The sequence below is a fragment of the Castor canadensis genome, chromosome 15, assembly GCF_047511655.1.
Source record: "Castor canadensis chromosome 15, mCasCan1.hap1v2, whole genome shotgun sequence".
Lineage (NCBI taxonomy): Eukaryota > Metazoa > Chordata > Mammalia > Rodentia > Castoridae > Castor > Castor canadensis.
In genome coordinates, this window is record NC_133400.1 from 79,904,443 (window position 1) to 79,928,753 (window position 24,311).

General features: G+C 38.7%; 2 protein-coding genes across 5 annotated transcripts in view; one reads left to right on the forward strand and one right to left on the reverse strand.

The window, feature by feature from the left end:
- Positions 1-1,978: 1,978 nt before the first annotated feature.
- On the forward strand, positions 1,979-12,390 carry C1ql3 (complement C1q like 3). The gene is made up of 2 exons (XM_020161060.2): positions 1,979-2,698; positions 8,464-12,390. The coding sequence occupies exons 1-2, from the start codon at positions 2,111-2,113 to the stop codon at positions 8,641-8,643; spliced, it is 768 nt and encodes a 255-aa protein (XP_020016649.1). The 5' UTR covers positions 1,979-2,110; the 3' UTR covers positions 8,644-12,390.
- The window catches only part of Pter (phosphotriesterase related), a 61,339-nt gene continuing 45,638 nt past the window's right edge, over positions 8,611-24,311 (reverse strand). For all 4 annotated transcript variants that reach the window (XM_020161047.2, XM_074056594.1, XM_074056595.1 and 1 more), the window contains 2 exons: positions 17,876-18,016; positions 8,611-12,223 (listed from right to left, as the gene is read on the reverse strand). In XM_020161047.2, the coding sequence (XP_020016636.2) occupies positions 12,013-12,223; positions 17,876-18,016 (352 nt within the window). In that variant the 3' untranslated portion in view covers positions 8,611-12,012. The remainder of the gene's footprint in view (positions 12,224-17,875; positions 18,017-24,311) is intronic.

Here is a 24,311-nt window from a genome sequence, read left to right on the forward strand (position 1 = left end):
TGTGGAGCCCACAGACAGGATCACAGGCTGCTAATGGTCACCTGGGAGGTATTGTTTACTTGTTGTAGTCTTATTTGTTCTTGCTTCTCATTCCAGACTCTCACCCTGATGTAATAAGTAACTGCCTTGCCAGCATCATCCAGTATTGACAAGCAAATGTCACCCATGTTTGATTGACATCCATTGCTCCTGAATGCAGAGGTATGATTTAGGAATCAATTCTACTTATTTATTTAAACCTGTTCTTGTGTGTCTTATATATTTGTTGGTGGGATGACTTGCCTAATACCTACTCTTGGGGCTTTCTATTAATATTCTAAATCCGAGCTGTTTCTTTTACTGGTCCACGACCAATGGGGGCTCTTCTTTGTCATATTTTTCCTGTTTCCCCCTCCCCAATGCACATCTGGGAAATCTGCTTTGGAGCTTAGAGAACTGTCTGTGCCTTGGGAAAAGATCTTGCCCAGCACTGTAAATGACGCTTGCTTTATTGTAAGGCTTTTGAAGGCATTCTGACAAGTGATTATTTCTCATGCATGTAGCACCTTTAAGCAAATGCAACTTGAAGTCCAGTGACAGTATCTTCCGAAGGGCTGCTGGAATTGTAAGCCTGTAAGTGGAGCATATATGTGTATTTTCACCCTTGTGCAACACTTGGGGAAAAAAAACCCTCCCCCTTAGTGTGGTGGACCTGTCCTTTTAAATCATCCAGAAATGTCCTTTGGTTTTTAAATACACCTTACTGTTCTCAGGTTAACATCTTATTTCATTTAGAAGGCTGGGGAGGAAATTCTTAAGGTTAAAAAAAATTCATATGCACCATCTGGAAAATTCTAAAGGGCCCTCCTTATGTTAAAAGTGGCATTTTCAAAAACATCTGAAGCAGTGATTTTGGGTGAGCCAGTACAGAAATATTGTCAACCAAGCCACCTTCCTCTCAACCTTCACCTCCACCCTGCAAAAAAAAGAGGGGGGGTGCTAACAGTGGGGAAATAGGGGACTTAGGTGTGCTCCTTGAGTCCTGAAGGCTGTCACACAGCTGTCTCCCTTCCCCGAAGTGTGTCCAGCTAGGGTACTGCCATCACCTGGATTAGGCAAGGGAGTATTCAGGATTTCACTGTTCATCCATGTGCAGAGGGAAAAAAAGGCCGAAAAAAAAAAAAACCCACATTGTCAGAGTAATGCCAAACTCTCTCTGAGTGGGATGAACAGAGCAGATGCTGCAAAGAGATGCCAAAGCGGCTCCCCTTCCTCTGTGCCTTGGGTTCCTATAAATTGCTCCGGCGCGCGTTTGTCAGCCTCCTCTTCTCCTGGCAGGTGGTACCCAGGCAGAATTCTGCGTTCAGCCTCTCTCGCTCGGCTCCCGGCCGCGAGGCGCTCGCCGCTGCTCTTAGCTCCTTGGCTCCGGCTTTGAGCCTCTGCGATCCGACCTTGCCAGCCGCAGCCGCTCCGCGCACCCGGGGGGCGCCTGGCCTGAGCTCGCTTGGCCAGCGCAGGGCTTTGGGGGTACGCCTCTATTAGAGTTGTGGTGGCTGCGAAGGAGGAAGAAAAAAAAAAAAAAAGGCAGGAGACAGGCGAACCGAAGGAGCGAAAGAAGGAGGAGGCAGAAAAAGGCAACTTCAGACGGAAAGTTGGTGCGAACTGGCGCAGTCTGCAAAAACCGAAAAGTCGATCGCAGGCGGCGGCGGCATAAAAGTGTGAGCGGCCCCGGCGAGCGCAAGAGGCGCGGCTGGCTCTGCCCTCCGGGTGGCCGCGCCGGCGCCCGCGGCAGCCACAGGTGCGAAGGGGCTCGCAGGAGGCGACAAGGCGCCCTGCGCACCCCTCCCCCAACCCCCACCCTTAGTTCGGGACTTCAGCTCAAGTCACTTGGCGCCCAGGCTCCCTCCCCAGCCGCAGCCTCAGCCGGGGGGGAGCAGGAGCCGGCCAGGAGCGGCCAGCGCGCGCCGGCCCAGGGGAGTTGGGGTTCGAAGGGGATTGTTTTCGGCTCTGAGGAGGTCACCGCCCAACCTTCAAAATTTTGTCCAAAAGCAGACAAGAGGATCGCCCCGCGCTGAGCCGGCTGGTGGGCAGCAGGAGGCGCCTGATCGCCGCCGGGGCGCTGGGGGTGGTGATGGTGCTGCTGCTGGTCATCCTCATCCCGGTGCTGGTGAGCTCGGCCGGCACGTCGGCGCACTACGAGATGCTGGGCACCTGCCGCATGGTCTGCGACCCCTACGGGGGCACCAAGGCGCCCAGCACCGCCGCCACGCCCGACCGCGGCCTCATGCAGTCCCTGCCCACCTTCATCCAGGGCCCCAAAGGCGAGGCCGGCAGGCCGGGGAAGGCAGGCCCGCGTGGGCCCCCCGGCGAGCCCGGGCCGCCGGGCCCCGTGGGGCCCCCGGGCGAAAAGGGAGAGCCGGGCCGCCAAGGCCTGCCGGGCCCGCCCGGGGCGCCCGGCCTGAACGCGGCCGGGGCCATCAGCGCGGCCACTTACAGCACGGTACCCAAGATTGCCTTCTATGCTGGCCTCAAGAGGCAGCACGAAGGCTACGAGGTACTCAAGTTCGACGACGTGGTCACCAACCTCGGAAACCACTACGATCCCACCACGGGCAAGTTCACCTGCTCCATCCCCGGCATCTACTTCTTCACCTACCACGTCCTGATGCGCGGAGGGGACGGCACCAGCATGTGGGCTGATCTGTGCAAAAACAACCAGGTGAGTGCCGGCAGGTAGCGCGGAGGGCGGGGAAGGAGCGCGGGAAGGTGCAGGCGAGAGGGAGGAGACCCCGGAAATGGGGGTGGGAGCCCGCGGAGGAAGGGCGTTGCAACCCAGCTCCCGGGAACAACAACGAAGCGGGTCCTTGTGCCACGCTGGAGAAGCGGGGGTCGTACGAGTAGGAGAGCGCTCCGCGGCCGGGAGAGGGTGGTTCTGGAGTCACAGACTCGCGTTCTGTGCGCGCGTGTGTGAGCACGACTCTCGAGGGGCGAGAAGCCGAGAGTTTGGTCCTCGGGACGATTAGTGCACTGGGGGAGTCCTGGCGATGTAAAAGGCCCCTGGCCCTGGTCTCCTTAGCAGGATAGAATCGTTTACAGGCTTTCCAGGGAATGGGGAGGGCTGGAAGAACACGTAATGGGCGTGTCAGGGAGACCAACTTGGGGGATTTAGTCCAGGGCTTCAGGGAGAAAAAAAGAGACCCGAAGGAGTGAGTGCAACGTGGGCGCATCCAGGGCGGATGCGGGACTGTGCGGCCCGCCGGCTCTGGGCACTTGCTGACTCCCAGGCGCTGAAACTCACAAATGTCAATTTCAAGACGCAAACTCGGGTTTAGTTTTTAGCGAAAGAAACGGGTTTTCAGAGGAAGAAGGTGAGAGGCAAGGAATGCCAGGAAAAGAAAAAGTTAAGACTCAGGGGTTTACACTGTGAAAGTCAAGCAACATGCACCCAAACACGGGACCCGCACTCCAGTGACTTGGAGTAGGAAACGCACAAGATGCTGGCCAGGAAAGTGGTGGGTTGGAGCTCAGCCCGGGGGCGACCAGTGTCATGGAGCTCCTGCGAGAGGGTTTTTCTAATACCAGTTTTCTTGCTTGCACAAGGCAGTGGCCATGGCCTTGACTGTAACATAGCCTCTCTTGAGCTCTGACAAGCAGGACTTATTGCCCTCCTGAGATGATAGGCGCTGCCACCGGTGCAAAGGGTCTGCAGTGTTGCACTTAGGGCTACTTTACCCTTTCCTGGAGAAATTCAAGATCATTGCAAAACTGGAGCATGGTTGATCTTTAAGTCAGAGAAGGGAAATAATATTTGTAAGTATCTAAAAGTGTAATCGGACCTTCTGTACCTACTAAGTCAGCAGGCACAACAGGGGTGAGGCCTTGCAACTTGCAGCCTGGGGTCATGGCTGAGTTGCTGGGTTTTAACATTGCTTACAGAGTGGCACAGGGAATGTCCCCTGGAGAGACCTCATCTCATGCTGCAACTGCAACTTTGACTTAAGAAGGGCTATTGGACATTGGAGGTCATTGCCCGCCTGGAAATTCAGACCTTCCTAGCTAAACCCCAATTTTCTACTAAGCACCATTAAACAGGATTTCTTTCCAAGATCCAATTTCTTGTCAGAATTCTCTCAAAAGTGAAAGATAAATGTCCTGTATATATGAGAGAAGTTTTTTTTAAAAGTCCCTTTCTTAGAAATAGTTTCAGGGACCCTCAGGACAATATAGAACAAAAAGAAAAAATGGCCACCAGTAGGCACTGACGGGGTTGTTAATTACAGTTATTATGCATGAGAATAATATTAAGAGAAATAAAAAGTATTTACAGAGCAGTGGGGTGGTTATAGGAAAATGGCTATAAAGGGCATGACTCACGCTACCAAAATAGAGGCATTGGGTCACTCTAACAAAATGGTTCATGAAAAGCCCCTCAGTGGGCAGCCATTATAAATTGCCTCTCTTTTGACTCAAAAGTTAGGCCTCGAAAGTACTATTAGGCTGAAGAGACTTTTTTCCAAGGTATCAATTAAAATGGACTAAGATTCTAGTTTTGGTAACAAGTATAAATATTGTCACATTTTTACATATCTGGAAATTGCAATTGCATGAAAAACCAGGAAATCGTACACTTAAATTAGTTTAAACATTGCTGTCTAGACTGCAGAGCCTGAGTATATTACAGTGTTCCAAGAAATCCATTTTGTATGGGAGTCCTATGTGCATTTTGTTTTAAAAATTATTTTATTGTTTGGGGGTATAAACTGCTTTTTTGTATATACATTTTATGATGATCAGGCAAACAAAGCAAGTCAGCTGACTTATAATATGAAATGTTTGTCAATGGCAGTTAAGCTTCTACTTCTACAAAAGGTATGCAACAGGTAATTCAGAAAAAAGTAAATATGTATAGGTAAACAGTATATTTTTGAGTTCAGTATGGACTATTTTAGAAAATGCTTATTGCAATATTACTGCTAAGGAGTTTTTATCTCTGGAATAGAACTATTATGTAAAGTTTGATCTGCAGCCAGTTACAAGTGGGAAATCTTATAAAATCTCTTTTTATTAATTTTAAATAAATGCTTTATCCTAGATTTTCAATTATACTCATGTCTGATCACTTCTTAGAATGGCAGTTTCCCCTCTGAGCTGACCTGATTTGTTTTCATAAAACAGAAACTCAGAGATCCATGTCAGTGTAATGTTCTATGGATTAAGTGGATTTTGAGAAGCACAAAAATTAAACAAAAAGAAATGCAGTTCACTCTAGGAAGGAGCAATGCCTCTGGACGGTAACCATATGAGAGCCATTTTATTTATGCTTTGTGTTGAGTGTAGGATCACAGATGGAAACATCAAAGGCCAGTAAATTAACCTGATGTGCCACTTAACCTTTTGTTTATGATTCCACAGAAGTACAATGAAAATGAAATTATGAGAACATCAGCAGCAATTAACTAAATTAGCAAATGTTACCATAAATATTGTCTCTAATGATAAAACCTCAATAATTAGATATTGCTAAAACTATATAACCTATCACATCTCACAAACATACAACTAAAAGGACCATAGTTGTCGATTTCCCCATGAAACCATCAACCTAAATTTAATCTTATTATTTGTTGAGAGCACATGGCAGTGTATATTAAAGGAAAAAATTGGACTCAAATGGCTTTACATAGATACAGAAAGAAAATTTTAATGTTTGCATACTTATGGTTGAAAACCTGAAAAATGTTGCCTGAAAACAATTACTATCATGCCACTATAATAAAAACTAAGCTGGTATAGAGTTAGAACTAAAAAATGATTAAAGACCAATTTTTTTACTTTTAAGAATTTATTAGTTCTGGCACCAATGAACATGAACTTTATTGGAAAGAATGAATACTTTGTGGTTTGATATTCATTTATTAGAGAGATTAATGACATGTCCAATTAATGATCTTTTTAGGGGCAGTGAAACATGGAATAAAGATAATGCAGAATCTATATAGTTAGCATAAGAAAAGACATCAAAGCAAATTTAGATAGAAATAAGTATATTAGGCTGAGAAAAGGATGTATCATATTCCTGACACAATGCTAAAATCAGTGTACATTTAGGAATCTGAAAATAGCCTGCAGGGTGAACGCATTACCTTCCTCAATAGTTTGATGGCTTGAAGGAAGAATTGCTGAAGTCACTGAGCTGGATACTGGAGCTCAAAATTTCAAGTCCCATTATACTTTCAGAGTATGATCAGGTGAGCAAGCATACTCAAATCATTGAAAGATAGCAGTTATTTAATTGGGAAAGTCTTATGGTACAGTATAGGTTAAAGTCTTAGAGAATTACTTTTCATTATAAAGCAGTCTCACTGGCTTTATCCAACAAAGGAAGTGAATAGCATAAGGGTACCCTTCCAGCCTGTGGAAACACTTTAATGCATCTGCACAGTTTTGTGGTTACACCCACTGAATTAAAAATGGTAACATTTGCTTGGTTTTGTGGTTTTACCTTATAGAACAAAAGCTACATTATATATTTTTATAAGATTAAATCTCTAAAAGTGATTTAAATGTGTCCTGGTTCCCAAATGCTTTCATATAGACAACAGAAATAAAGGACAATACCTATAGAACATACATGAACTACTCAAATGATTGAATAAAATGTGGGTCTGGTTATTAATGATAGGTGCAAAGTATATTAGGTATGATAATGTATTCCTAATACAGCTAATTACTATTTTGTATTTTAATTTTTCTCATCCATTAAAAACCCACATGTTTAAAAAATTAAGTCATTATTATGATAGTCTCCCTGTGCAGATTTTTCCCCCTGGGAATTAATGGCTAGATGAAATTAATGAATCAAAGCATCCTGCTTCTACAAACTGATGATTAATTCCTGGGATATATTATGAAGTTCAAATATATTCTATTTAATGGTCAAAACAGATTACCTCACAATTGGTATATACATTTGAGTCATTGATCCTCAGTACAATTACATGGCATATTGCTTTCAGTATTTTAATGCTAGTTAGAACAGTGTTAGCAATTCCAAATCCTTTAAGCCTTTTTCTATGTTTGCTATATGATACCAAGAAAGAAAAATTTTAAATACTGCTCAAATTACTTTACAAGTTCAGCAGTGTCAAAAGAGCCTTCTCCTTTTTTAACATTTCAGCATTAATGTGAGAACATATCATCACATGAAAATTTAATTTGAAAACCTATCATTTAAATTTTGAAAGGAATGCATGAAAATTCTTGGCTTATGTCTCATTTCTCTCATTTTGCCAAGTGATAAAATCCAGCATATTGTACCCCAAGTCATGCATTATTACATAGTGCAGGTTTACAAAACCACTAAATCACTTGCTGTTTTTCAGGGAAATATCACTATAGTGAAATAGAAACAAGCCACAAAGTAGATGTGTTACTGAAATAAATCAAATACAAGTCTGCCTATTGAAAGATTTTCCAAGGCAGAATCAAATATATGTCTAAATGAATATGCAGTCTAATTTGGGTAGAGAATGTGACAGAATGTCCATATTACATGATATGATAGTCAATTTGACTATTTGCAAATGTTTATCAACTCACTAATGAGACTTCAGGCTCAGCATATGCATATTATAAGCAACCTCTATCCTCAAAGCAAACCACATGCTTTGAACTATCTAAATAGAAAAGCACATTCAATGACGTCATTAAAATTCTAGACATTTGAGAGACTCAAGTCAGAGAAATCAGTTCCTTCTATAACTTTCAGATCTGTTAAAACCATATTGCTGATTTAAGTGCACAAATAATTAAAAGGCAAAAAAGGGACACAAATAGAAAAAAAACTCTGAAAAGATGAGTAGAAAACCCAAAGATGTTTCAATGAGTTATTCATTTCATGTAACCTAATAAAAGGGACTTTGCTTGTATTAGATTTTGAAAGCCCCCAGTCAAAGGCTATCTTCCTTTTTTTCTTCCTATATTGTATAGGAAGAAAAGAATGGTATTTCCCTGGGCCTTTGCCTACTTTAGATCATAATCTTCTAATAACAATGAAGAGCAACTGAAGTTAAACTGAACTTCTGTACTTATACATAGTTGATTGGAATATTGCTATTTGGCTTAAATTAAAATGCAAAACAGTACTATTATTTCCCTTTCAAAAAGCATTTGGGCATAGCAATTCAAAGAATTAGAAAAAGTAGTGATGTGGGAAGAGTTTAGATGGCTATGCTTTGTTTACAGTGGTAATTACAAAATGCTGCTGGAACTTTCTTTATTTAAGTACTCTTTTTCTCCCTTCCTTTCCAATAACACGGTTGAAAATTACAGAACTATTCTCTCGAAGCTGGGAGGCCAAGGTGGATGAATCCAGCTACATTCTCTGCTATGGTAGCAAGTCTGCTTAGGATACTGTGTGAATGGCAAAAAGGGAAACTTGAGGCTTCCTTCCTGTGAGCTCTAATTCTTGTCTGTTTCACGCAGGTGCGTGCTAGTGCAATTGCCCAGGATGCTGATCAGAATTACGACTATGCCAGTAACAGTGTGGTTCTCCACCTGGAGCCAGGAGACGAAGTCTATATCAAATTAGATGGTGGGAAAGCCCACGGAGGAAACAACAACAAATACAGCACGTTTTCTGGATTCATTATTTATGCTGACTGATAACACAGAAACTGAGCTTGTTGTTCTGAGTTTGAACACTGGATTTGTATGGCTAACGTCAGTGAATCAAGGATCCCAGGGGATGCCGATTCAGGGCACCTCAGTTGTGTATATGCGGGGAAAATCAAATGCTACCTGACTCACATCTGTATCACTCAGAAACATGTAAACAATATTTAAAGCAAGATAAGCAGATGTGTGATCCACTACCGCCAAAGCAAATTCTCCTTATCGTTAGTGTCCATGTGAATGAAGTCCTATATAGATCACAGATTTTTATAGAAAAATCTAAGACACTGAATTATTTCTTCAATATATATGATACTTTGGTGTACTGTGATCTTGCTGCTTTTATCCATATGTCAGCTTTGGTTCTTGTGAGTTTACCTGCTTATTATACTTGGAGTCCATTCATAGTGTGGGGAAGAATCATTTTACCCTGCAGTTGAAGGTTTAATGGAAGGAATGCTGCTTGTCCCCAAAGAAGTTTGCCTTGTACTTTGGTTAACTTTAGAGCTAGACCTGGGAATGAATCAACTTCAAGCCTTAACCTGGAATTTTCTGGATTTGTGGGAATTCCCAAGCCTGTGATCATTTTCACATTTTCCTTTTCTTAGGAGTTTTCTTTTCTCTTTTCTGGTGATAGTCTTTAAAAATAGAGACTGAAATTGTACCATAGGATTACCCTCTAAGTGTGAAAATGTGTAATTATGTACGGTATTTAGAAAATCCCCTATGTGTCCATTTTGTCAGTAGAATACATTTAGATTTACTTGGAAAGTCAGAGAAATTTATTCTTTGATATTAAATCAGACTGAAGCTTTTGCCGTCATTGGAACAAAAGATTATTCATAACCCAAGGCATAAAGGTTTAATTTGAGCAACTGCATGCATCACCAAGGGGATACTAAGTAAGGCCTTCAAACAGTTACTACAAATCTGTGGCCTGAGGTTATTCCAAATTAACAATTTCACATATAACCAACATGACAAAAATGTATATATTTTATATAGATACCTGGCACTAACACATATAAACATATTTATATACATAGGTGTTAGATGAAATATGTATATGGCTTCAGTCCATGAGGCACAGTGGCTGCAGAGCCTCAAAAATTAATTGAAGAAAATCTATGTGTACTCACACACAGAAACATTCATAAATGATGTGACTTATTTTGGATTGAAATATATTTTAGATGACAAAAATATATGGGGTAGCAAAATAATACAAATGACTTCTCTTTAAGAGTTGTCCAGAAGATTAAATCTTACTAGGTTAAAATGCCCTGTATTTCACACGTTTGTAAGTGAAGCCTATTACCATTTGCCCATCAATACCATAAGTACATTCTCTGGGAGACTGTTAGTATCAAAAGCAGAGAAACAAAGTAGCTCACTTTCACAGTGTTTATTAATTATATGCATTTGAGTTATCAAATTTGTCTTTTTTCTCAGGTGGATTGAAGCTGACAGTAGATTTTTGAAAGCAGTGCAAACCCTTTCTCTCAGGTTAAAACATACTGCTAATGACCACACAACTTCTGCTATTACAATGAAAAATCCATTCCCCTTTCGGTTGCCTGTGAAGGCTCTTTGACAAATAAATTTCAAAAACAGCGATTTAAAAATCTGCCTGTTTTACTGGAGAAAGATATTTGCATTTTTTCATTGAAAGGAATTGGTTCCTTCTCCTGCCTCATTCCTCTTTGGTACTTTCTGTTCTAATCTACAGAAAGCGTGATCATCTTTGATCAGCTAAAATATCTTTAATTTAGCAAACTTCAGCTTTCTAAGAGTTACGCTTGGTTTTCCCATCTGAAGGTGGGGTTTGCGCTCTTTAAATGCCTTGGTCTGAGTAACCGTCATGATTTATGGGATAAAAAACACTTAGTCCAGTCATCAGAATAATGATTAATTCTAGTTGGCCTTTCTGATATGTAAGATAATTCATAAATGAATTAAAATAATTCCAATTTCTATTTAACAACATATATTTATCAAAGAGGACCTGGCAGCAAGGGATTGGAGATTTGTTTTAGGTACCAAATACCCTAGTAAGGATTCAATCAAAAGATTCATTTATAGACAGCAGGGCACATCAGTTAAGAGTTTTAACTAATAGTTTTTAAAAAGACTCCATTTACACAAAATATCAGGGTTGGATACCTTTTAAAGAGTAGGCTGTAGAATTAGACTGTCATGTTCAATAGATCTGACCTTTTCTTTAGACAAATAGCATTATTTTCTCTAATTAGGCCTGAGGAAAAACAAATAAAAAGTAAAGGAAATAAAGGGATTTTATATATATATATATACATATATATATAAGTATTATATGTATATATATGTGGCAAACATTTCTCTTTTTTTGCATTATATCTTATGAATTAATTAAATTGTGGCCTTTGTTATTATAAATGTAATGATTCATTAAACTATATTATGTAATATATTTTGAGTTTTATGATTGAATTTTTATAATTTAGATTGCTATGTATTCTTATACAAACTTTGCAAAACACAACAAAATTTATAGCAAAATATGGATACCACAAAGCCAATGCCATCAAAACTGATCTATTACAAATTACAAGTACAAAATATTTTTTTTCCTGGTACTTGGGTTTGAACTCAGGGCCTACACCTTGAGCCATTCCACCAGCCCGTTTTTGTGACGGATTTTTTTGAGATTGTGTTTTATGAACTGTTTGCCTGAGCTGGCTTCAAATCATGATCCTCTTAATCTCTGCCCTTGAATAGCTAGGATTATACAGGTGTGAGCCACCGGCACCTGGCCCCAAAATATTTTTATTGCTGTGAATTGGTAATTATATTACATTGTCATTTGGAAAAAAAGTCTCAAAATTTAATTTCTCTTGCTGCAAAAACTATTTTAAAGTGCCATATTATTCATTAAGCATTAATTAAAGAACAGAAGGATAATTAGTAGGATCATCAATATTACAAGAAATATTAGGATTGCTCTAGAAGAGGGCAATTTAGCTAGATACACTTTTAATTTTCTCAAGCAGTGCAGTTGATAGATTAGGAAAACCCGAAACAACAACAACAAAAAACCTACTCTTAGGGGATACAGATTTTAAATCATTGTTTGGAAGTATGCACTTCTGTATTTATTTTGTTAAGGCAAAAACAATAGGGCTCACTTAGGCCAGTAACTCCTTAGAGGCGAAAATGTAATAGCCAGTTTTAGAGAAAACAAACTCTTCTATTTCTCATTAGAAGGAAATAATCAGTCAGTAGTCCTATGTGGCTCAGATGAATATCCCACAGTGGGTTTGAAATCACTCAATATTCACTGCCGAGTTTTATATTCAAGGTGTAAATTCCTAAACAACTAACCTACTTGAAAGTTAGCCATCGCTTAGGGTTTTCTATCAGTATCTTGTCAAGTACACTCTGAGTTACACCTCTAAGTAACATTTTAGGAACAATGTTGGTGAGTATATGAGAATAGCCGTGACCTCCATATTTCATCAGTCGATGCTTTGTGTGAATGTCATGTGCCATCAGAATTCGATCTTGGTAGCCTTCATCCACCAGGAAACGCACCCTGTGGAAAATGTTAACTCATTACATGCCATTTGTTTCATATTTTAGATTTTCAAGATGATTTCAACTTTTTATTCATAAACCTATTGTGCTTATCGTAAAGATATTACCTTCCACTGTGGCACGTGTACAGAAGACCCTTAATAAATATTGTGTGGTGATTATAAAGGTATTGCTGCATCCTTGTAAGAACAAGATCCTTATTCCATACACAGACAAATTTCTAGCCTGTGATATTTATGACAACACCTTGCAATGCTGCTAGTTACACCACTCTAGCATGTCACTAAATAACTTTGTGTTCAGCTCTCCTCTACATAGGCTTGTTTTTGAGATTTCATCCTCGCTCTCTTTATCTAGAAAATAAAATCAGTGGGTATTTGTAATTAAAGTAGGGAAACGGACATGGTGGTGCATACCTGAAATCCTAGCACTCAGGAGGTAGAGGGAGGAAGATCAGGAGTTCAAGACCAACCTGAGCTACATAGTGAGACCCTGTCTCAACACCTCCTTGTTCCTCTCAAAAAAGGGGGAAAAAAGTAATTTTCATACAAATAAAGCACTCAGAGTAAAATCGGTAGGTTTGCAAGTGAAAGGCATACAATAAGCTGCTGTATAATCATTGAAAATAGGTTGGCAAAGATACTTCTGTCTATGGAGCATCTGTTCCATTGAGGTCTATGAGAATTTGACTTAGCAGTAGCTTCTGCACATTGTGTTAAATTGACCAAAAATTTTACTGTCTTCCTTCATGTCAACAAGACTGATAAAGTAATAAGCTGTTCCTTTAAATTTATAGTCAGTTGACTAAAGAACAGCTTCCTGACTATTGTCTAAAAATGTAATCCTCTTTGGTTAAATGCTATAATCTGCAATGTGAGTCACCTCCTGACAGCCACCATCTGTAAGTGTCTGCACTCTGGGCAGTGTGTGTCCTGACGTCCATGGGTCTCTGATGGCACAGATGCAACTTGCAGACAATGGCTTATCTTTGGAATTGTTGTTTATACTCTTGTGAATATCTGGAGTCACAAGTAGATGTAGGTGGATGGACAGTGCCTTCCTCTGGGGGCTGATTATATGAAAGGTATCCTTTTTATTTCAATAGGTAGCATTGTTTGCCTTTGGGCATGAGTCCTATAACTACCTTGGTAAGCAAAATGTGGCACACTACACATGAAAGACTCAAGCACAAAGTCTTGCTCTTTGAGAACATACATTTTAAAATCAACTACAATTGAATATCAGACCTTGTATTTACAAGTCAAAGGAATGCAAGTGCCAGAAAAGCCGACCTTGGTTCTCTGTCTAGAAACAAACTTGTGCCAGATGGACCCCAACCATTGTAGTCCTATAAATGTATGAAATGCCAATTGTGCTACCAAGATTATTTGGCTTGTTAAAATTTCTTCTGAAGTTCTGATCTGGAGTTACTTTTGGAACAAACTCTATTAAAACAGGCAATTACCTAAGAGAGTTGAGGAACATTTATGAAAAAAAGGGAAAGAGTTGACAGTATGCATATACAATGCTGAACCTTTGATCCATGACTGCAAAGGAGTATTTAGTACAGGAGGTTTTGTATACACATTCTCCTTAATATTTCTGAATATTTCCCAAAGTTTTAAATCTCTTTTCCTTATCTGAGAATTAGGATATCTCATGATTACAAAGGCACACATATGGATAAACAAATTCCTGTAAGAGCCTTTTGGAGCAACTTTTGCGATACAAAGTTATCAAATTGAGAAGTAGTAAAGAAAGAATATGTTGGATAAGCTGCTCTTATTTAAAATGAGTACTCTTAGAAGTCATTAAGTCAAGGATCTGGAGACTAGTTATGTCATGAGCAAGATAATGTTCTGGTTCTAGAGACACAATTACATCTTGACTATCAAGGAAACCTGCCTGGTCAGGTCTTGACTAAGATATCATCCCCCCATGTTGTGCCACTGTGTGGAAGAACAGGAGTTACAGAGATACTGCCAGAAGGGAGGAACCACTACAGATGAGAAGACAAAAAATCACAGTAATTATAGCAATACAAATGAGTTAGTGTTTTGCAAACAAATATTAGAGAGAGACTACAAAGTGTGAAAAGGCAGAGATATAATAAGATTTGAGAAATGGAGCATAAGATTGAAAACAGGTGTTAGACACAGAATTTCTGGTGCTGAAAACCAGAGGTAGGCAGAAGCATGCTTCTACGTTCTTGTACTTCAGAGATTCCAGAGTACTATGGCTAAAAAAGGATTGCAAATGAATGATGAAAACCAAGTGCTCAAGACATGGGGACAATGGAGTACTGAAACACACACAACCCAAAAGGTCTTTCAGTTATTAACATGAGCTGTACTTGGGTAAAGTGACATAGTTTTAATTTAAAGAAGATTAAAGGAACACATATACATACACACGTGCATACATGTAGTTTGGTATACATAGACCACATATATATGTATATGCACACACATATAAATTTTAATGTATTTTCATACTTGTAGAATATTTACATTTGGCACAATAAGTGGTAACCAAAATTAAATTTTTGTTCTTAAACTAATAGCCAAAAGGAGCTGAGAAGGAACAGTTGGGAAGCCATTAGCCATCCTTCCTTATTTGATCATCATAGATCCCCTTTACAGATCTCCTCTCTCTTGTTCAAGGGGACTGAGAAGTTCATGGATGGCACAGGGGTGCAAAAGACATACCTCACTGCCAAAAGCAGTAGCAGGAAAAGGAGTTAAGTCCAGCGTGCCAACTTCCCATTTCGAAGATGAATTGTAAAATGTGTTGAGGGCATTAGCTATGAAATCATGATTTTGAGATCATGAAAGATGAGAAAGACTTATCCCAGCACCTATTTTATTTTTTTGTTTTTGCCAGCACTGGGATTTGAACTCAGGGCCTCATGCTTTTTATGCAGGTGCTTTTACCACTTGAGCCATTCCCCAGCCCAATGCCACCTATTTTAAATTTCAGCTATCTTCAGGCAAAGAATATTCACCTCAGAGTATGGCACAAACTAATAGAACTCTAGGGAAACCCATTTGCTTATATTAATTATGTTCTTGAGCAAGTAAATTAAAATCATAGAACAAAAAAGACAAAAAGAAACAATAAATCTATTTATCAAAGAACTGGTATTTGAAAAAAGACCTAGCTTCATTGACCAAATTGGTCAAAGCAGTTTGCTCATGTAGAGTGGTCACCACCTTACATAACTAGTGTACAACTCTCTAGTTCTCTTTAGTGATAGTAAACTTGAAGCTTATTTTACTGTTTCTGAGATCATCAAGGAGGAAGGCCCATATTACAAAGGCACTAGAGAGCAAAGAGATATAAGGTCAACTTCTTGGGGGAGCAATCCTAAGGGTGTTGCAACTTGACCACTGGTTCAGGATAGTCCACTCCATCCCAGTGTGTGTGTGTTTAACAATTCATGCACGAACCTCATAATTTCTGGGTATCACATCTCAATTGCAGTTTTGCTCACTTCTATTCCAACCAGTTTTCTTTTATACTCGGATCCATATTCTGGTCCTTGTTGTCATGCTTCCTTTCTGAAATCTCAATCTTAGGTTTCTGGCTCTGATCACATGATCTCTTTCTAATTTTTCACTCATCTTTCTCTATTACATATTGTCTACTCATTAACGCCTCCAGTTGTTTGCTTTGCTATGTTATTGCTATATGTGTGCCTACTTCTCTCTACATTTTCTTCCTTCCAGCTCAGACTCCATGACCCTCATCTCAACTCTTCCTTTGTTCCATTGGCACTCACCTGCTTCTTTCAGATAGAATTCTGAACCCTAGATCTCTAACTGTTCACATTTTCTGTTTATACCCGCAAAATGTCTCCTACTATCAAAATTCACAACATGGAAAACTATCACCAAATAATGTGTACTGGTGCTGACATACATTCACGCAATCATGATTTCCAGCTTCAACTGGGTCTCATACTCATGTCCATGCCAGTGTCTCCCTTATGCACCCGACAGCCCTTCCTATCCTTCACCCCTCTTCTGCAAGGTTCTGCCTTGAATCTACTCCTTTTTTTTTAGGAGATGACCATGTCTACCTTTCAGGGACCTTAGGGAACACATGCTCAACTTTCTGTTCCTCTTGCTAGATATTTATCTGCATTGACATCATTGCTTGTGTCCTGTTTTCTTATTTCAATAGAGAAAATATCTTTTCAAGTGACTTTTTATTTGTTCCCAGATTTCATCTATTTGTCCCCTTAGGACTCTTACTCTTTATTTCTTATCTCTCCAGATATTTTTATATGAACATCTAGTGAACACTTCTACATTCTGCACTAGACACTCAGATAAAAACTGGCATACTCTGTATACTTTATAAATGTATAACAACCTCATGTAATGTATCACTTTCTGAATCCATTTTACCTCTTCTCTCTCAACTTTTGTTCTTCACTGCATAAACTTCTCAAATCCTAGGAAAAGTTTCCCTCCATTCTATGCTGTATTCTAGCTCCAGTCCCCAGTTTCTCTCTACTACTGCGCTTTTTGAAAGAGTAATCACCACATTCTTTCTCCACTTTCTCACCTCCTACTCATCCTCAAGCCTTTTCTACTGAGACCATACTTACTGTGAAAGGAGAACCTTGTAATTATGAAATCCAATGGATAATTTTAAGTCTTGATCTCACTTGATGTCTGTCACATATTAAAGGTGTTCAAGCCTTTTGCCTTAAGCATGCCTCTCTTCTGACTTCCATAAAGTTTTTCCCCAAATGGAATCAGTTTGAAAACTTCTCTCTCGTCCCTAAGTGGCTATTTCTTTCCCCGTCTCTGTTCTCATTCTTTTCTCTGAGCGACCTTATTCATTCCCATGGTTTGAACTATCACATACAAACCAATGATGTCTACTTTTCTGTCTCAGGCCACCTCTTGACCCTCAGCTTCATACCCTTATCTTAGGGCTCCTCTGAATAAGAATCCTTAGGTATTTATATAAACTAAAGTCTTCTTGGTCAACCCTAAATGTATTTCTCCTCTCATATTTCCTAACATGGTTCATTCAATCTTTATATCACCCTTTGTCCAATACTAAATTGAGTAATCAGCTTTGACTGCTAAAAGTTTCCACTAGATTGCAAAGAATGAATCCTACAATTGTTTGCTTTTCACATGTTAGGCAATTTTGTAAAGCGGCACTTTATATGATGTTTGATGTTTATATTTTAAATTTTAGCATCTAGGTTTCAATAGGCTCTTTAAAGAATATTTTTAATAAAGCATTTCAAATATTAATTGTAGGATGCTATGACTTTGATGTGGTCAACCTCTGAAAGATTAATAGCTTATTTCATTCAGGGTAAAAGGAGTAAAGTGTCTTTTGTTCTCTTATTGTCATGGCAAGGGTTGAGTCTTATCTGTCAGCTGCTCATCTGCACTGAACTTCTAAGGCTCTGCTAAGCTTTAGCATACTTAGGATGACTCATTTTCATCTTGAAATAATATATAGAGATTTTCTTCCTGAAACAGCTCAGATATATTTTTCTCTGCAAGTCTGTGATTCAGCTTGCTTACTGTTTTCTGAATCTTTGCTAATACTCACCCAGACGTGACAATCACAAAGAGCTGGTAAAAGAGAACATGGTTAGAGATTTCGTCATATTTACCTTCTAATTCTTTTGTTATCATCAGGCATATCAATATCCAGGTTGAACTGGTAATTAAAAAGTTCATTACCAAACAGATCATATTCCAAGTAGCAGCCAAGTTGAGCAAACTCCAGTAGCTTCTTCTTGTCAAATATAGACCTAGAGACAATAAGTCGGACATACTGTTATTCAGACCATATTCTTGCTAGATATGGTGATGAATGCCTATATCCCAGTGCTTGGGAGGGTAGGAGAGTCTCCAGTTCAAGTCCAGCCTGAGGTTTACAATGATCCTTGTCTCAAAAACTCAAACAAAAAATGTATTTTCTATATACACAGATTAGAAATTTTAATAGGCTATGTACTAGAATATAGTTTAAATCACCTAAAAGAGTTAAGTTGGTTCTTATTTATGTGACCATAAAATTGTAAGTTCAATTTGGTACTAGAAACAAGAGAACTTTCATATTCAAAAGGGAGCTTTCCATCCCAAAGTACTTGGGAACTTCAGACTTACTTCAGTTATGCTGCCATTACTCAAATACAATTTTCTCACTCTCCTTCAGATCTGTTTTTAGGCTACGTTTCACATTCATCTGAAAATCCTTCATGAGTTAAATTTTCATTCTTTAAGGACTGGTGTGAACTGTGGAAACTACCAAAAGACATTTGTCTGGTGAATTAGCTGAGTAATACTAATCTGGGTGAAACAGGAAGTTTGCTGTAAGGCAGCAGGGCAATTTTCTTGTGAAGACTGTAAAATGATTCCAAAATTAATTTCAAAGCCTATGTGAATATCATTCCAACTTTGTTATTCAAAAAGAGATACTACTCATACAGATGAGTGTATTTTTAAAATAAAATTTCTTTTTTTATGGATGGTTCTTCATTTCAACAGGTATCATTTAAGAATATCACTATTTTAGGATTAAGAATATCACTATTTTAGTTTTAACTGGGAAAGAGAGAAATGTAAGATAATATAGACTGGGGAATAGAGTATGGAGCAAGAGTAGGTAATCTCAATAAATTTAAATTGTAACAACTAAAAAAGGATGCATTAAGGTAACACACAATACCATTATAGACATTGAATCAGAAAGAGAAATAAGAAAAAATAGAAACATCTTACCAGAACACAATATGGGAAAAGTACCCCATCAGCTATCGAGTGCAGGGAGTTAAGGATCTAGAGAAAAAAGTGATTGTTTGGGATCCAAAATTGGCCTGAGAAGAGTCAAGAATGTTAGACAACCATTGTCTTACTAGGCTTTTATCCACATGGATATTCTTTACTTTGGTAACTTCAGGATGCAAGAGATTAAAGCACTAGTATATGTATCTAAATTTGCTTCTAAGAAGTCATAAGTATCTCCAAAGTCTTTCTCCCAAACCTTGGGAGGACCAAATAAGCTCCCATGTGTCACTGGTGCAAGAGGTGACTGCTTCCCTGGGATACTTCCTGGGAGTCCACTATTGACTTTTACTGAGTAGTCATATTATGGCTGGCTCCTTTATCTTCTGTTCACCAATTTAGCATAACTTACTGTTTACTTGCTTTAGGCAAGGAGGCTAAAAACAGGCATTAGTGTTGTGCTGTCATCTATTAATACTACTCCTTTTCCATCTTCTTACCATGGAGACCAGCTTTTGCTTCCAAAATTACTAAGCTAAAAGAATATGTGATTTTCTATAGTAAACATATTCTGTTTCTCCAAAGAACCATGCTTAAAAACAAAATATACACAATTAAAATAACATAAGGGAGAAGAGATAAGTTGAATATTCTCCCTTTTGAGTCAATTTGATTTGTTAATTATCTAGTATGAGCAAGGTACTGGGTGAGGGAAGCCAGGAAGGGATGGAGGTACCAATAGGTTGGATTAGACTTTTATTTCTACTTCTAATATTTTTCCCTTCTTTTGGCCTAATGCCTTGAAACTAAGTATTCTAAATTTTAAGTGACATATTGAGTCATACACTTAGTTAAAAGTTCATAGCAGATGTAAAGTCATAGGAAAATTTTTAGTCTTCATTCCAGTTGAAAATTATGTAAAGTTCTTTGGCATTGTCATAATAGCTGATAATTATAAGAACTTCTGTGTCTGGTATTATATTATGCTTTATATTTATTATTTCACTTAATTCTCTCTATAATCCTACTGGCTCTCATTTTACAGATGAAGAATAAGAACATGAGAGATTAGGTACTCACTCAAGTTGATGTGCTACAATTTAAATTAATTTCAAGGCTAGATCCTACTCTCAATCATCATACTATATGTCTTCTATTGCCAAATACCTTTTATTTAATGGACATCCAGAATTACATAGATGAAATGTATACACAGCGTATTTTAATTTTTAACCTTAAAATTTGATTTCCTCCCTCCACAGTACCCTGAAAATTGGGATTTACCATCATAGATTAGCATGGCGGTATGGAAGTGAAAACCCCAAAAGGCAAGAAAGGATTAGCTTATACAGATTTTTAATTTCTTTCTTACTATGAGCTTCACAATGCACTAAGCCCCTTATAAATATTGAGACACAGAGGCATCTTCTACCACCAGATCAAACCAGCTACCTGCTTGTGATCTCCACTTGGATGCTCAAGCTTTCCATGTCCCAAACTGAATCCTTCATCTGTCACTCAAATTGGGTGCTCCCCACACCATTCCTCGCCTCAATTAATAATGATGCTGATTTGGTTTGGATACGTGTTGAAGGCTCATGTGATAAATGCTTGGTTCTCAGTCCATAACAGTACTGATGGATAGTGAAATCTTTAAGAGGTGAGGCCTAGTGAGAGGCCTTCCAGTCACTGGGAGCATGCTTGCAAAGCGGTTATTGGGACCTCAGCCCCTTCTTCTTCCTCTCTTTTATGTTCTGGCCAAGAGATGAATAGCTTTTCTCTGCCATATGCTCCCACCTTGATATGCAGTACACCACCACCAGAGGACTGACCATGGACTAAAACTCTATAAGTATGAGCCAAACTGAATCTTTCCTCTTTTTAAAGTTGATTTGTTTTGGGTATTTGCTACAGTTTTAGAAAGTTGACTAAAACTAATCCCATTTCCTCTGCTCAGGCCAAGATCCTTGTGCCCATTCTTCACTCTTTTCTCTTCTGACAGTCCACATTTAATCTGTCAGAATAGCCTTTTGGCTCAACCTTCAAAACAAAACCTGTGGAATCGCCTTCTTTCCTTGTCCAAATCACTGCAGTTTCGCATAAGATCTCTGCAATAGATTTGTAACTTCTCCCTCAACTTCTATCTTTATTCTGTTAGTTTGGTCTAAATACAGCAAGAAAAGTATAATCTCATACCTAAGTCTGATCAGACCTTTCATTTCTCTGTTCAAAAACCTACCAATGACTTCCCATCTCTCTCAGACTAAAAGTCAAGGCCTTACAGTGACCCACAATCCACAGGTGATCTCTTTCAATGTGGTCTTACAAAAGCTTCATCTGAAATGTTTGGGGACTATTGGGGTCCAATTGTCCACAATGGTATATAAATTTTACCTACACTGTAAATGGCTCAGTGTCCTCATAGCCCTACTTCCTCTTTCTAGAGGAAGACTAACACTGTCCAATGACATTCATCTACACAGGTAAGCTCTGGAAATTCTCACCCTGTAAGAAAGAACATACAAAGGACTGTGACTTTCAGAGAACTGATTTCTGTGTAAAATGTTCTTTAAAAATGTATAGTTACATGTAGAGAAGATTTCTTTAGAAGGAAATCAATTAAGTAGATACTTGTAACATTAAGAAAATGTAGTTGAAAAAGGAGACTGACAAATTTGCTATGATTATATGTCTATATCTGTATGTATACTTATATCATCTATGTCTCATATATACTATTTTTAACTGATATTTCATGATATGACCCCTATCGTGGATAACTAAGCATCAGTGTGAAGGCAACTAGGAAATGAATGAATATATAGTGTCCTTACTGGAGAAGGAAACACAGTGGACTTTGCCAGTTATCGTGAATATTTTTTAAAGGAAAGTCCTGGTTTAAAACAATGAATTTGGTATTGAATATTAATAAGGGATAAAATGAGAAATTTAGGTAATGCCAGAAAACCAATACTTCACAATCAGGTTGTGTTAGTCCATTTTCATCACTGCACAAAATACCTGAGAAAATAACTTAAAAGGAAGTAAGATTTATTTTGGTTTATGGATTCAGAAGATGCAGTGCACTAGGTTCCCTGAGATTAAGTCAAATGTCATGATGGTACAGAGTACATGGTGGGGCAGAACTGCTCAATTCATGGCAGTTGGGAAACAGAGAGAGAGAGAAAGAGGAAGGGACCAAGGACAAGATAGACCCTTCAAATGCAGTTCTCCAGAGACTTCTTCCTCCAACCAGGCCCACCTCCTAATAGTCCATCTTTAAACTTATCAATGGTCTATTCAATTGATGAGGTTAGCACTCTTGTGATCTGACCATCTCTCAATGGTTCCACCAACTGGGGACCAAGACTTCTATATATGAGCATTTTTGGAGAATACTTCATATTCAAACTGTAACATAAGTATTTAATAAAGCTTTTGCTTTTTATAAACATTAACATGAACAAAGCATGATCATCCCCATTTCACAGATGAGAAAACTAAGGCTCAGAAAAAGCAAGTAATTCAGCTTTCAAAATGAGAGTTTGTGCCAAAACCTAGACTGCTTTTGTGTTCAGAGGACATGTTCTTGGCTAGTCCCTTCCATGATGAAAGCCCCCCTATCAGAACAGCTCTATTCACCTCACCAGCTGTTAACTCTATGGAGAAATAGAGTCTATCACAATGACATCTAAGATCACCCTGTTCTGTGAATGTCAAGAAAGGTGACTTACCTAAGTGAAACTGACATTCATTTGGATGATTTCCAGGGATGGCCAATGTGCTACTAAAATTTTATTTATGCAAGTGATTATTTTTTCACTTGGAGAAAGGATTGACCCTTAATGTCAGTGTGGCTCCATGGGAAAATGCACTCTGTTTGATGTCCTTCAGATGAAGATAAAACAGAGGTCTCACCCCTTCCAGCCATGAATGACCTCACAGCACATTTCATAAAAGTAGAGGTGTTAACCTTAGCCAGTCTTTCTCATTCCATATTCTATATCAATGAATAATTCTATCCTTTGCTATTTCAGTCTTCCCCAGGTTTTAAGGTAGGTCATTTTTACTTCTTTCCCTAAACAGTCATTGAGGTGACTGTCTCATGCAGAAGAGCTACTGCATACCATAATGAAGAAAGACTCATCTTTAAGATGGATGAAATGATGATAATGTTACGTTATTATGAAATATCCTGGGAATATCCTTCCCAGGAGGAAGATGAAATTTTTTTGATCAAATATGTCTTCTGATCAATCATGTAATTTAATTTCTTCTGCTGCACATTTTATACTTTTGCTCTTTTAACTAATACACTGACATAATATATAATAAATTGACATGACCAGATGAGGAACACACATAAATTGGGGAAAACATTGCCATCAGCCTAGAAAATAACATCCAAAAGGATTTGGCCATCTTCGTTTTCAGAACATATGCATCATTTACCTAGTGTTTTAAGACTAGAACTAAAATGCAAGACGGTTGATTCTGGTTTTCAGCCTCCTTTATACTCCACATCTTATCCTGTGCTCAGGGGCTTAGTTGAATGTCAGAATGCATGCTGAGTGAGAGTAAGAATGTCTGTGTGAAATGATAATTTAGACAAGGGTCTTAGAGCTCTCAGAATAGAAAGAACTAAGGGGCAGAGGAAAGGCTGTGATTTGTAGGTATGATCAAGATGATAACATCTACCGTTTGTTTGAGCTTTACAGTTTCACAGACCCCTTAAATACACTATTTCATTTCATATATTCAAGTACACCTTCATGATTAATTCATCAAACATCTACTGGCACCTATCTTGTGTTGCCTTCTGTGTTGAGAATAAAAATATGCACAAGAAACTTTAGCTGCTGTCTCATGGAACTTAACATCTGTGGAAGAAGGTAGATATTTAAACTAATAATTTAATTGTGTTAAAACCTTTTATAGTATGAATAAACACAAAATGTTATGGAAGAGTAATAAATGAAGTGATTTGTTTGAGTTGAGTCTTGAAGTATCCTACTCATAAAGTTTTGTGGGTTTCAGATGTGGGGTAAGGGATGGGAATCCAAAGGAACATCTTTTGAAAGTCAAAAAAAGTAGCTTGCTGCTCTTGAATACAAAGCTGTAGTTTATTAGAGGTAAAGTACATGAGGGAAAAAACATTTGTCCATCCATCCATCAATTCATTCACTCATCCATCCAATAAGAAATTACTGATCACCGACTTACTATGAAGCATGAGCTGGAAAAAAACATAAATAACACACAGTCCCATCCTTCAGGAAGCTCAGTATCTACTAGGGAAAAGAGACATGGAAACAAATA